This window comes from Protomyctophum bolini (genome assembly GCF_963924005.1).
Source record: "Protomyctophum bolini genome assembly, chromosome: 11".
Classification (NCBI taxonomy): Eukaryota; Metazoa; Chordata; class Actinopteri; order Myctophiformes; family Myctophidae; genus Protomyctophum; species Protomyctophum bolini.
Genome location: NC_137872.1, coordinates 33965183 through 33980752, shown reverse-complemented (window position 1 = coordinate 33980752; position 15570 = coordinate 33965183). Strand labels below are relative to the sequence as shown.

At 42.3% G+C, this 15570-nt stretch overlaps 2 protein-coding genes across 7 annotated transcripts in view; both read right to left on the bottom strand.

The window, feature by feature from the left end:
- Window positions 1-15570, bottom strand: part of ntf4 (neurotrophin 4) — a 270598-nt gene that overhangs the window by 113578 nt on the left and 141450 nt on the right. The window lies entirely within an intron of this gene.
- mybpc2a (myosin binding protein Ca) overlaps window positions 1-15570 on the bottom strand; it is a 63628-nt gene that overhangs the window by 31628 nt on the left and 16430 nt on the right. For 2 of the 6 annotated variants that reach the window (XM_080776021.1, XM_080776023.1), the window contains exons 2-7: window positions 14416-14434; window positions 2863-2877; window positions 1937-2020; window positions 1559-1707; window positions 1170-1287; window positions 839-890 (exon numbers count right to left, since the gene is read on the bottom strand). In XM_080776021.1, coding sequence (XP_080632147.1) covers window positions 839-890; window positions 1170-1287; window positions 1559-1707; window positions 1937-2020; window positions 2863-2877; window positions 14416-14434 — 437 coding nt within the window. Of the gene's footprint in view, window positions 1-838; window positions 891-1169; window positions 1288-1558; window positions 1708-1936; window positions 2021-2862; window positions 2878-3242; window positions 3264-14415; window positions 14435-14646; window positions 14651-15570 lie in introns of those variants that run through there. The other 4 variants (XM_080776024.1, XM_080776022.1, XM_080776026.1 and 1 more) reach the window with 4 other exon arrangements.

The window sequence follows — 15570 nt, the reverse complement described above, 5'->3', positions numbered from 1 at the left end:
TCTCTCTCTCTCTCTCTCTCTGTCTCTTTCTCATTTTCATAAAGATATCTTGCAGAAATAACACACAGACACCTCAAACACAATATGAAGACATTCTTGTGCATGTTGTGTTTCTCATCTTACCCATTTTTTTTACCCGGCATTCTGATCAAAGAAAGGAACACAGTGTTTAAAAACATGGAAACGTGGTGAGCTGATTTCAGCCCATATCAAATGGACATGGGAGCAGGACCATTATGCTGACAGTAAAATCCTCATTGTTCATTTAGGGGGTGTAAAAATGAACCCAACGTGGATCCATTTGGGTCAACGATTACACTCTCAGAGTGAACTGAACACTGGAGATTTTAGTGTACACGCGTGTTGCAGAGCCAGACCGACGAACCCATACAGAAAGACATGCATTTACACAGTTAAAACAATCAAAGAGAGTTAAGAGGAGGGAAGAGAGAGAGAGAGAGAGAGAGAGAGAGAGAGGAAATCTGATACAGATACGGCATCACAAAGGCACGTGGACGCAGCCCACCCACTAAACAAAGACACTAAAACACACGAGACCTGAGGTGAACCTGAAACGCAGACAGCAGTACGTGACAGGTGTGATCGAATCTCACGGATTGAGGAGGGATAGAGACACACACACACACTCACACACACACACACACACACACACACACACACACACACACACACAGGCAAAGGCAGAGATACTCGTAGACAGGGCTGACAGATGCCCGGAAGGCAGAGATCTACAGAGGAGCATATGGGAGACAGTGTGTGACGGGCGTCACGTTGAATAGAAACCTCGCCCTGCCGGGTCGCGCACCACAACACTCACGATCGTTTAAACGCGTCCATGAGGTTGGCCTGCTGCTGATCCTCTTGGACGGCTGAAACGAGACAGAAAAGGGAGGGGCGTATTACTGGTGAGTATATAGCTCCACCGGGTTAATTCATTACACAGCATGGGGTGACTGGCGACAGGAATAATGGAGCGATGACCCCCGCTAAGCCACTAAATGATGGGATCTAATGTGCATCGCACCCGTTGAGTTATATCGGCCGACGGGGCTGGTTTTTTACATGGCGAGCGGGGGGGATCCATCGAATGGAAGATGACAATAATGTGATTATATGCTGCGGCTCCCGTCCCTGAGAGAGAGCCTTACCCTCCACGGTGACTTGGAATGCGCAGCTGTCCGTCTTGTCTTTGGCGGTGACCTCGCAGCGGTACGCGCCCGAGTCCGCGTCCACCAATTTGATGATGCTCATCTCGTAAGTGTAGATCTGATAGGGAGAGAGGGAACGAGGGGATGTTTGGCGAGCGAAATGCACGCAGTTAAATTAATGTATACATAAGTGTGCACTGCACATGCATATGAAAACATAGACCGAAAAGAAAGATGGGAAAACGTGGCTATATGCACAGTACACACGCTTGTGCGCGCACTCGCACACGCACACACACACACACACACACACACGCACACACGCACACACGCACACACGCACACACGCACACACACACACACACACACACACACACACACACACACACCTTGGTGTTCCTGTCATAAGTCTCTTTGAATTGCAGGTGCTTCCCAGCTTTGCTACCAAGGTCAAGCCATTTCCCCTTCAACCATTTCATGACAGGCTTTCTCACCAGCGTTGTGGAGTCTAGCTTAGCCACAAAGGTGATGTCCTTCCCTGCCATATGCAATGGGTGAGACACGCTGATTATTTAACAATTACACACATTTCCACTGCCACGGGGTCATCAATTAGCATGAAGTAGCATTCTATAATGCTACATTCTCATATCATATTGGCGGAGACAATTATGAGTGTTTATCTTAACTCCAGTGTTAATAAAAAAAACACCCTCCTTTTGGTTAGTTAGTTAGTTAACTGTCCTTTCACAGTGTGTGGACGGTACCTTTGGTAGCGGTCGCACTCTCTGGCTTCAGCACAAACAGACCAGTCCCCTCGCACATCTGAGGCTCCTCCCCTGGAACCATGTCTGTGAGGTACAGATGAGGTGGCAGAGAGGCCACACCACACAGGTGTTACAACAGGAACTGTGATTGAATCACCAAAGAATACAACATACAGTACAGACATCGGACCAAGCAAATAGGCCAAATCAACACTTTAAGTGGGATCTCTTTTTGATCTCGCTGGTTGGTGTGAATCATCTACCGGTATGTGCTGCTATATCATCTATTGTTTATTTAAATCCTATACTTAAGACCTAGTACTATACCTTACTTACTTTGGGGTTTTTTTCCCTCTACACCAATATCTATCTACAGCCAATGCTGATTGTGAGAGGGAGAGTGACTGATTTAAGCAGTCACACCTGGCCTGAGTCAAACTAGTTTGACTCAGGCCAGGTGTGACTGCTTAAATCAGTCACTCTCCCTCTCACACTGATCTACAGCTAGCCCTTTGGAACCGACGGTTCCTGAGCCCTGTGGCCCATAATTTAGTCCTTATTTTGGGTGAAAATAGCCGTGTTGTGACTGAGCCTGTCGGGTATGGAAGGTCATGTTACCCCGGTGACATGTTGTGATATTTGGTGTCGAGGGGGAAAAAGGAGCGGAACTAGTATAAAGCCCTGGGGGGCCCCGTCACCCCCCATGCTGCCTCAGCAGAACTCACACTGCCCCACATGTGTGTATACATGTATACCGCTCTTAAGACCGTCTATTACAAATTAGCATCCCTGCCTCACTTGTTTCTTTCCAAAGTCATTCGATGCATTAAGGCCTGCAGGTTGTTTGCTTGTCAGTGAATACACGTCGTAAAAAAAGAGGGGGGGGGGGGGGGGAAATGAAATAAACTCTGTTTCATTTATCTTACCATCGGGAGGCAATTCTGTTACGGAAGGAAAAGACAGGAGAGAGAAAAAACGGAGGGGGAACACATCAGTCTGTACAGTATCTGTATCCGTGCTGTTAAAGGCAAGTGTTAATTGGTCCTGATTGACATCAGGTGAGGATCACTCACACGTTAGATCACTGTGCTCTCTCACACACAACACGCCTCACCTTCTGTCATCCTAAATAAAAACTTTCTATTTTTCACACTGAGAGAAAAGACAAACCCCACAAATCTGTTAATGAGTTATGGCTTCAGTAATTGAATTCAAAATCACTTAATTATTATTATTCACATGTATCTAGGACTTGAATTAACGATCTTTTTTTTCTTTTTTTTACGTGGACTCTCATTTCTCTCACCTTCTGGGTCAGACATGAGCTCTAAGGAAAAATAAATGTTTTAGATAATCATCAGCAGGTAAAGATAAAGGGACATTGGTTGACCAATCAGGTTGAGTGAGTATGGCCTCGGGTAGACATCCATTGGATGAAAGGTACGGTATTGTCGAGAGAACGGAACCAGGGTCAGGTGTCAGGTAAGGTCATGCTCCTTCGTAAATTTAGTCACACCACTAGTGCCTCTCTCACTTTCTCCCGCTCGCTCTGTTTTTTTTTTTATGGGCCCAGTTAATTTGATCTTTTAATCAAAAGCTCCCCTGAGGACAGATCCAAGTTCAGATGTTCAGGAATGATTTAAAGGGTTTCTGCTAGAATGTTAAGTAGGTAAAAATCTGATCCTGGAATGGCACCCAGGGGACATTTTTTGAATGTTTACACACTTACACTTTCACACTGGAAACTGGCTGTGGTTTGGGTTGAGAGCCGTTAAGTGATATTAACTCCAGACACCCGCTGTCCTCACGGGAGGCTGGGATGGAAGTTATGGGTTTCTGGAGAACAGCTGGGCGAGGCTAATTGACTGACACCTCTGTATAAGCCCTGATTCAGATTTAGGACAGTAGAACAAGCACGTCTGTCCAGTCCAGACTGTAAACGTCTGGCCCTGGGCTTGGTGAAACTTTACATCCGTGCTTGCATCATTTAAAGGTTTTTCTAAAGGAAAATTAACTGAATAGTCTCCGGGGGGGAGGGGGACCATCACCCGGGACCTATAGCATGAGCAACAGGTACGTTATACCGTATACGTCCAATGGAATCGGAGTAAGAAGTACAATTCAAGAGGCAAACCATGTATTGGGTAAAGAACTACAGTATGAAGACTGTTCATACTGTAAATTATAGTAATATCCAGTAAGGATATCACACAGCAGAAACATTCCATAACATATCCATGTCCGCATTTCTGAGACATTATTATGTGCACACAGCGGTCACAATATATACCCAGTATATATCTCTTGTCATATATATCTCTATATATATATATATATATATCTCTTGTCATTTATAATACCTCATAGTCAACTCAAGTCAAGTTGAGACGAATAACAGTCTAAGTCCACACTAATTATCCATAATGTATAAATGACGGATATGGGGTCAGGACAGGCCTTTTCGGAGAGGGGTCAGAATAAATGATGGACTTCACTTAAGGACTGTTATTCGTCTCGACTGCTCAAATATTAACAGAATAATAACTTCACTCGGATGCTTTGGCGAAAACCCCAACCGGGAGCGTGTACTCGATTTCGATTGTTCATAATCAAGGCATTCTCTAATACCTGTATAGCCATTGTAGATCTCTGCTCCGTTTCATAACAAACATTAACGGCTTGATTCTCCTGATTGAACAGCTCCTATAGCTTCATTATGATGATGGTATATATACCTTCCAGTCGTGGAACAAAGTACTCACATTTGTTACTCAAGTATCAATACTGCAATGTAGAACTTCCCCATTAGAAGTGAAAGTCCGTTATTCAAAATTGACTTGAGTAAAAGCACTAAAGTATTGGTGTCAAAAATGTTTAAAAAAAATACTCGTTGTGCAGAATGTCCCATTTCACAGGTTCAAAATTGTATACAAAATGTTTTGATAACAGCCGATCTCCAAGCTCACACAATGCGTCGCATCGCGATTCGCGATGCATTGTGAGCTTGTAGATCGGGCTATTTTCAAATGGCTGAAATGTATATAAGGGCTGAAGTGGTTAATGTATGTTTTATAACAAACGATGGCTTAGAGATGTGCATGTTTCCATCTGTCGGCCCAGAGTGATGGATGTCCACACAGTGACACCCAATGGGCGTGACAGAGACCGACAGAGAGCTACAGTATAGCCTATATACAGTAACAATGTGGTTGACGACGCAACGCATGGAAGACCACAGCAAAAAAGGCCCATTAGAGAATGGCCGTCGCTTCTTTTCCTTTACAAATACTGGAAAGAAACCACTGCTACAGTATACTGAAATGAATGCGCCTCCAGATCACGAAGGGTTAAACAATCCTACAGTACAGTAAAGCATGAGGTTTCCATGGATGATAAAATAGACAAGACAAATACTGTACTGCATTACAGCACACTCTCTCTCTCTCTCGCACACGCACACACACACACGCGCGCACACACACACACACACACACACACACACACACTACATAAATGACAGCCCTGTACAGCAGAGCACTTAAGCATAAGCATCCTGGGCATCTGTTAATGAAGAATAGCAGAGATTCAGCAAATGAATTGGACCAAATGAGTGCTAAATGACTGGTAATGGTTGTCGATATAATGTAAGCACTCCATACATATACGCTGGCGCGCCTGTACACACACACGCAGTCACGCACGCATGCACACGCACACGCACGCGCATATACATAATTATCACAGAATAACGGTTACTCTCTTCAGACAGCTGGGGCTCTGTTAATGAGAATTTGCGACAATTTAAGAGATGAATAGAGCCAAAATGAGTGCGCACATCATGCACCCACACCACGCACGCACACAACACACACACACACACACAACACACACTCAAACCTGCATTGAACCAGAAAACCGCGCTTACCCTCTGCAGCATGCAGAGCCGTGTCAATTAGACTGACACAAGAATTTAAGGTCTAAACTCAAATGTGTTGCAAACAGTGACTCACCTCTCTCTCACTCACGTACACGTACACACACACACGCACACACACACACACACACACACACACACACACACACACACACACACACACACACCTCATTTGCCTATAAAATGACTGTCCTCTAGCTAGAATAGACACGGTCACTGAAGAAAGGGTAAGTAGTAAATGTATGCTCAGTCACAGACACTAAACCATCCACATCCTCCGAAAAGAAACCGAGAGAGGCTCTCTGCAGCCCTGTGCCGTGGTCTGACTGTTCAAATGCAAGGACACAATGCAAGTGTGTATATAAGCCTTTACTTGCACTTACAGTACAGTACATACAGTACAGTACATTATGCACACACACGCGCGGGCGGGCGGGCGGGCACACACACTCACAGATGCACCCGTCCTGTGCACACAGATCATTAGAAAGTAGAGGAGAAGCATCTAGGCCACAGCTGGTTCCCAAACAGTGGGTCGGGACCCTCTTGTGGGTCACAGACACATTTTTACGGGTCAGGAGGAGTAAACATTTCACAGATTTTGAAGAAGAAGACCGAAGGGTCTAAAGTTAACGTTATTTTTTGCCAATAAAATAAATTAAGTCTATGGAGCTCTAGAAATAAGTGTGTTGATGTTCCTTCCTTCTCCATCACGACTAAACATCGACTTTCCTCACAATTTATTTTCGATTAACAACAATCCAAAAACAATCTAAGAATTAGAAAACAAATGTTTAAGAAGTAAGTGAAAATAGCTGATCTACAAGCTCACAACGTGCCACGAAGTGGAGCGTTGTGAGCTTGTAGATCTGACAGGACAGGACTGTTCTGTTTGGATGTATGCGCTGTCTGTCGAGGCCAGACGGTATAGGTTGTTTTGCCACTCAGAAGGCATTCCCGCATACAGTAACTTCTGGGTATGATGATGATGTCACGTTCATAACCCTCTGTATAGGCCAAATAATTTCAAAAATCGATGAATTGAGCTTTTGCGAATTTTATGTGACATGACTAAGAATATAAAAATGGATGCGGTTGTTAAAGTTGTGGTCTGCACCTATAGCGAACGCTACATTAAATGAGGACATAGTTCCAAATCCAGACCCTCTGTGGTCAGCGCAATAAAGGACTAATGAGACCTTAATAAAAGCAGATTATGTCAGCAAATTGTCTCTATGCACATCATCAGGTTTACATCAGCTATGAATTTAGATTGGCACACATTAATTTAGATTGATGGGGCTGCAGATGTGTGCACTTAACTCACACACCTACCCACACATACACATAATTATATTTGCACGCACGCACACACTTTCACAGATGACATGCCCATTCAAGCTTGGGGGCAAGTACCTCACCACCAGCTTTTGGTATAAGGATGTTTATATTATTTAATGATCATCATCTTTTATAATATGTAGCTATGCTCAATTCATATTATGATTCAAATGTATCATTCATTCTAACAAAAGAATCAATCACAGCCACTTTCCTGTTGGTTTCTTCCAAAAGTTTGCAACAGCATGAGAACTTCAGACCGGTTAGGGTCCGTTTGGTTCCATACACTCTCAGTTACAAACCCATGAGGGGTTACAAAACCCATAAGGGTCCATTTGGTTCCAAACTAGCTATAGGGACCTCCTGGAACTCCCTCAAGGACCCCTGGGGGTCCTCGAACCCCACTTTGGGAACCATTGGCCTACAGCTTATGTTGCGTACGTGTTGCATCATGAAATGCATTTTGTAACACACACTTAATTGCATTCCATATACTTGTGATAGCATTGTTATAGTTAGGGAAATAAAACTGAATTCCGTTTGATATTTCCCCGATCAAACTTTAGCAGACAATGTCATCATTCTTTAAAAGAAACTGCAGAAAAAGCACCAGTTCTGGCCTAAATCAGGAGATTGATAGTGCAAGAGGTAGTATATGTTAGGTGAGATTTATAATAGTGATTTCAAGGCTGAGAAAAAGCAGTGTAGAAGCTAGAGTATAGAAGTTCCACTTTCAATAACAAATCATTTACAAAACTCTAACTATCCAGTATTTACCTTAAAATATAGTGGGAGATTATTACTACGGTATCCAAAAACCGATTTAGTGGAGTTTAAAAAGAAATCCCCCGCAAAGTCTTTGTATATGTCAAATTGCAGAAAATTGCATCACTGCATCTCCATGCGGCCCACTCTAATTGTGCAGCGCATCTTCTACTCTTTCTCATTTAATATTTAAATTAAATGTCTATAAAGAACAAAACAAGAGTCTGATAACATCATGGCCTCTGTCTGTCCAATCTTTAGTTGTAGTTTACTAGTTACTAGTTTGTGAACAAAGCCGCACAAAACATGATGTGGTGTTCAGTTGGAAAGCCACGTTGTATATTGGCTGACTGCTTCTAGATCAATCTAGGAATGTATTCGGTAATGTAAAAAATAATGTTTTCCCCCTTTGTATTTGCCTTTGCCGTTTGTAGAAACAGGAACTCGGTTTGGCTCCTCCCCTTTGATAGTCCACTTCCACCCAGGTGCTTCTGTGATTATTCCTACTAACAACAACAACATACTGTATGTATGGCACACTCTGGGTGCTTCTGTCTTGAGAGATTACTTCTAGATTGACAGTATCATTTTTTTAAGCACCCGATAGCTTCATAGTAGATTAAAATAACAGCCTTAAAGGGGATTACCACTCATTTTCAATGTTGAACTATGTCATTAATATAGCTTAGTTGTTGTGTGGAAACTGGAAATACCGTAATAAAAAAAAGGTCCTAAAACAGAAGGGGAAAATATTATTTCTACACAGTTATAGTAATGACATAGTTCAATGTTGAACTATGTCATCTTTTCTTTGAATTTGACTCGCGACGCCCAATAGAATATGGATAACGGGAACAGTCTTCTTCTGGTTTGTGGTAACGGCCTAGTTGCCGACAGATTCTGCTGCAGAGCTCTGAATCTGTCTCGAGAGATTACTTCAACACAAACTATTGTCAGGGCAATTTCCATTAATTTCCCTATAGAAGAAAAAGAAAGGATAAACCTCTGAATGCTATAAAGAGTGACGACACAAAAGGCTTTTAAACTATATGTGCAGAATGGGGCAGCACAATTTATTCTAATAGCAACAAGCAAACAATCACCCATGAAAGTATACACTTTTATTCACTGCAGGCGACTCAAACTGTCTTTTGTGCACTTTCAACTGAGCCTATATTGTTTACCTTCCGCAGAGGGCCGATATATCGTGTCGCACACTGAAAATAGCCGATCTACAAGCTCACAACGTTTCCCAATGCAACAGGCTGTGTGAGCATGTAGATTTGCTATTTTCAGTACGCGGGACCAACGTGCGACTAACTATAAAGCAGGCTTCTGGCTCTGCTAAATCAAAAAGCATCTCACGCCAAGTGGAAAATCTAACCGACTGAAAGCTTCGGCAACAACAAAATCTATTGTGTACAAAAGTGCTTCGTACACACACACACACACACACACACACACACGCACGCACGCACGCACTCACGCACGGGACGACGTCTCGTCCATTTGCCGTCTCATTGCACGGCTATACTTTGTGAATACAATATGCAGTATAATTTCATTAGAAGGCATTCTTATAGAATCAGCCTGGTGATTATAGAGTTTCAGGTTGTTGTGGAATAATTCACCGTTAGGTAAGGCATTACTATGTCTTTCAAATCCTGTGTACTATAGGCTGACTGACTGACATGTGTGAGGCCCGGTATCATTCATCCACCACCTTATGATATGTCTGTCAGTCTGAATGTTAATAATGTAATATTGTAGCCTTTTTATATACAAGCTCAATTCCTAAAACATCTTTAAATTTCGAGAAAATGGAGACACCAGTCACCAGGTTAATGACACTCTGATCAAGGCTATATACTGCAAGTAGAGAAAAAGAACACATACGGTGATATAATTGGGCTCAAGTTGTTGTAGTGTTTTCTAGTATAGTATAGTGCTGCTTTCCTGTGACTAGATATAAATCTAATGAGTTTATTTTGGGCAAAGCTCCCAGACAGTAAGAACAGACTGTACTGTGAAGCACTCCTCCGTTCCCCCTTATCCTTTCTGCAAAAATGACAATTATTTCAGCACTGCTGAAAAATCCAATTTGACATTTTCAAGCAACACTTTCAGACAAAAACAAAACAATCTTGTAGCCTCTATAGCAGGTGTAACCTATGCTATGGTAAAACAAAGACACACTACTATCAGTGTATATAGCGCGGTCCTGGTCTGAATTTGAGCTAACATTATACAATGTACTGTATATCTTTGGCACCATCTATGGCTATATTTATATGCATACGCACAAATGTCGGTGTCTTTGTAAAACACCAATAACTACAACAAACAGATCTTCTCCAGCCAATGGGTAAAGCAAATACCATAAACGGCTACATTGATTTGAAACAGGACAACTTTTTATAAATAAGACAATCATGACTTCCTTCGTTAACTTTGGCTAAGCGCCAAAGTTAACGAAGGAATAGTCCTAAGTTGCACATCTGCTCAAATAAAACAAATCCCTCTTTATTATGGGAAGCTCATGTGACAATGTAACTAAATATTCCGGAATGTTCTATATAACTAGTGTATGCCTGAAATCACTGTCAATAAATATTCAGTAGCAGTGGTTCCCAAACTTTTTAGCGTGAGAACCAAAAGAGAAACTTGACGTCTCCCCGGGACCCAAACTATAGCCAAAATAGCAGATCTACAAGCTCACGGTGAGCTTGTTTATCTAATGTATGGCATTTATTTGTTTTGTCTTTGATTTCTTCATGAAATTACTGAAGAAAAAAAAACATTGAATTTTTTTTTAATTAATGAAAATGTTTTTTTTTAAACAATGAAAAACAAAATGTTGGAAACAAAAAATAAAGGGACCCATAAAAATGTGTCAGCGACGCACTAATGCTTCCCGACCCACTGTTTGGGAACCAATGTTCTATACATTATCATTATCAATACTAATCTATAGTTCAGCCCAATGTAGGAAACTGTAGCACTGTTCCCAAGTAATAGGCTGTCAGCTGCCCCTCTGTTACAGCCAGTGGTGGAAAAAGTACTCAAATGCTTTACTCGAGTAAAAGTATCAATACGGCATTATAGAAATACTCCGTTACAAGTAAAAGTCCGGAATTCAAAATGTACTTGAGTAAAAGTACAAAAGTGTTGGCATCAAAATGTACTTAAAGGTATATTCAGTGATTTCACTTAATTCAAATATCACTTATTCTTTTGTTTTGTTGTGATAATCCTCCCTACTATAGAGTGTGCTGACCATAATAAGAAGTTCCTCCCTGTCCCCATGTTAACCCCTGGGGGTAAAAAAAAATGTTTTGGCTAGGTGGCCCAGCCTTCATCCAATCAGGACAGAGAGGGGGCCTTCTGCCAATCATGGGGGCACGGGCCCCCATGAGGATTATGAAAACTATTCGTCCCTGACTTCATGTCAGGAATGTAAACATTGTAACAATGAGCCGTTTGTATGTATGGAAGCCAAAGGACTAGTGTAAATGGATCATGTACATACGTATAGGCTGCATGGCTGCTGTATATGCATACACATACTTGTATGTAAATACACTCAAATACACACTCACACGCACTCACCCCCGCCACACACACATGCACATATCACATACTCACATGCTCGCTTGCTCACACACGCGTATACACGCACACGCACACACAGTCACACACACACACACACACACACACACACACACACACAAGCTTGTTGGAAACTAATACAAAACCTAGATTGCTGCTTACCACCTAATTCATCTATGCGGCTAAAAAAAGTGTGAAAACATGTCCTCAAAATGAATAAGTGGACAATGAGTGCGCGCCAAACACTATACTGTCTGCTCGTGTGTGTGTGTGTGTGTGTGTGTGTGTGTGTGTGTGTGTGTGTGTGTGCGTGTGTGTGTGTGTGTGCGTGTGTTTACAAGGCCAACCAGCGTCAAATAGGCCCATGACAACAACTGTATGTCATTTTGGGGGGAGTTTATAATTGCGGGGTAATTGTTTCAATAGAGCATCCATTAATTGTTCCCATAGAGATTCACACAAACACATTTAAATCAATTATTTTAAGCCTATAATCAAGCCATCCATGCAGGATCCTGGGGGATTCATGACCATAAAACATTTTATTCTGTGAAAAAATGAAAAACGCAAAACAAAGGGTATTAAATAGTAGTATAATATAATGAAATATTATTATTTATTTATTTTCACAGAATCAAAAGGTATACTGGTCATGATTCACCAGGATCCTGGATGGCTTCTATATAGACTTATACGTCTGAGCACCTATTGGCTGCTGAGCCAGCCTGGCGGTTAGCTCAACCGTCTGGGCACCTATTGGCTGCTGAGCCAGCCTGGCGGTTAGCTCAACCGTCTGGGCACCTATTGGCTGCTGAGCCAGCCTAACGGCGTGCCGCGGGCTCGACTCCCGATCCCGACGAAAAAAGCCACAAAAAAACAACTAAAAAACGAAAATAATAATAATTGATATAAATGTTTTTGTAAATCTCTATGGGAAAAATGAATTGGAGATTTGTCAGAGGAACCAGAAAACCACGCCCACACTGCTATGCCCATATATAGACATATGAGCGTGAGGAGGAGATGCAACTTGACCGGACCAGTATGGTGGCCGCGTTGATCCAATGAATGACTATACCAATGTATTTATATACCATATAGATCTGTTAATCTCTCCACTGTGTCTCTGTGCCTGTGTCTTGCCGTTATACATATATAGGCTTGGTGGAAAGATTATTCACATTTCTTACTCGAGTAAAAGTATCAATACTTGAGAGAGGGACAGGAGTAAAGTAGGCTGAGAGGAAACACTAGTAGGAATCGAACCCCTGCTGGGGCCTGGACCGCTAGATTGGCTATTTTCAAATGGCTAAAATGTATATAGGGCTGAAGAATAATCCAAATCTACAAAGTAACTATAATAACTAAAGTTGTCAAATAACTGTAGTGGAGTACAAGTACAATATTTGCATCCGACTGTAAAGTTAAAACAAAATAAAATAAATTTGTATTCAAGTACAGTATTCGAGTAAATGTACTTAGTTGTACTCTCCACCAATGCGCATTGTTCTTGTGCACCTGTTCAGTATCGCCTCATCATCACCTCAATCCTGTTGACAGTGAACACACCTGTCTGTCCTCAACTCGTCAGCTCACAGTATCACTCCTCGCCAGATACCGCCACCGTGGCATTATCACACCCATAACCACCTCTTTGATAAGAACTATGGTAACTTTATCCTTTGTTTGTCCCAGCGATGATGACAACAAGCCGCACTATACTTTTAAAGGGGCGGCGGTGGCTCAGGGGTAGAGTGGCTGGATGGTAACCGCAAGGCTGCCAGTTCGAACCCAGCCTCCCTCAGAGTTAGCGTCAAAGTGTCCTTAAGCAAGACTCTGAAGTCTGAACCCCTAATTGCTCCTGATGTGCTGGTTGGTGCCTTGCATGGTTTCCGGCCGCCATCGGGGTATGAACGTGTGCGTGAATGGGTGAATGTAATGCACACTCTATGTAAAGCGCCTTGGATAAAGGCGCTATATAATAAATGCACCATTTACCATTTAAATGTGTTCAGTGTCCAAAGATGTTTCCACAGCGCCCATATGTTTATGCAATCAGAATCATACATTAGGAATTAGGGTATATCCCCTCGCTCCATTGCCCCCGTGCACAACCCCAAAACATTGCGATTACATGATTACATGCCCCTGAGCGCGAGAGAGAGACATTGTGATTACTTGCCCCTGAGCGCGAGAGAGAGAGAGACGCAGAGACAGACTGGTACACTACTCACATGTCACGCTACTCTTTCATGGCACTAGATAGAAATTTAACTGCTACATTGCTATTATTATATTATTATTATTATTAGGGCATGCCTCCTAGCAGAGATTTGCACACCTTTCTAGGTGTTTTAATGTGAATTGCGAGAGGGAGCAAGGGCTTCGGTCAAGTGTTTGCGTGTTGACAGCTATTAACCCATTCTGAACGGGAACCCGTTTTGGTGTTAGCGTCATGTTATGCTTTAGCTATTGAAAAATAGCAGATCTACAAGCTCATAGCGCGCCACGAGCTTGTAGGTCTGCTATTTTTGAAAAATCGAAGAGCGACTGACATTTTTAGAATCTGATCTCAGGTCCGAATGGGTTCATCAGACCAGTGTGTGTCCAGTGAAAAACCTCGTATGAATCTGATCTCAGGTCAGAATGGGTTAAGCCCTAATTTATGTTTCTGCGCCGCTGGCCAATAACCAGCACATTTATTCTCAAGCAATAAATGTTGACGCGTCTGTGACAGATGGAGAGACACTCATGCAGAGCTCCACTCTCAGTCCCATTTCCCACAGAAGAACATCTTCTGTGATTATTTATATGATTGTGAAGGTCTTACCATCCTCCTCTGCTGGCTTCTCTGGATGAGGGGAAAACATACAGCACTTTGGAATGAGAATGAGGAGGATGATAATGATATGGGCACGCACGGTCGCACGGTCGCACGGTCACACGCTCTCACACACACACACACACACACACACACACACACACACACACACACACACACACACACACACACACAGTGTGTGGCAAAGGATAAAACCAAACCTTTTTGTTTTTGTCTTACCCTTCTTGTCTGAAACAAAGAAAGAGAGGGGAGAAAAGTCCATTAGAAATTGAAACCGTAATAAAACGATGCATACGTTTATGAATTGTGAAATTAGTTTTTCAGTGCGTTACAGTTTAACCACATAATCACTCATTGTATGCATAACTCAATGGTGTAAATTGGATTTAGGTGGAACAGCTCATGATGGGCTTGGATTAGGTGTCATGAGAGGACTTACCAGCAGGGGATGCTGCTGTCTTATCACCCTGGGCTGCTGTAATTAAACAACAATTATGTAAATGCACTTAACCCATTCTGACCGGGCACCCATTTTGGTGTTTAGCATCATGTTATGCTTTACCTATTGAAAAATAGCAGATCTACAAGCTCATATCGCGCCACCGAGTGGCACGATACGAGCTTGTAGGTCTGCTATTTTTGAAAAATTCGAAGAACGACTGACATTTTTAGAATCTGATCTCAGGTCAGAATGGGTTCATCAGACCAGTGTGTGTCCAGTGGAAACCTCGTATGAATCTGATCTCAGGTCAGAATGGGTTAAACATCCTCATTGCTCTGGATCTCACGCAGCACCAGCAGTGCAGCGGTGTCAGATAGTTCATTTCTTAAAGGAGCACTGTACACATTTTCAACCATATCTACATAATACAGTATAATTGGTCCTTTACTAGGGATTCACCGATTATATCAGTATATCAGCCAATGTTTGACATGTTTGGCTGTTGTTGAATCAATTCAACACTGGCATTATCTGCAGCCTACCAAGCTGAAAACAGTTATGTTTTATAATGAAGATTGTATTGTTTCCCTGTCATAATAGGAGAATAAATAACATTGAAAACTAAATGAACCAACATCGGTATCGGCTATCGGACAAAGTTTTATTTTAAACATTGTATCGGACCAGAATTTCCATATCGG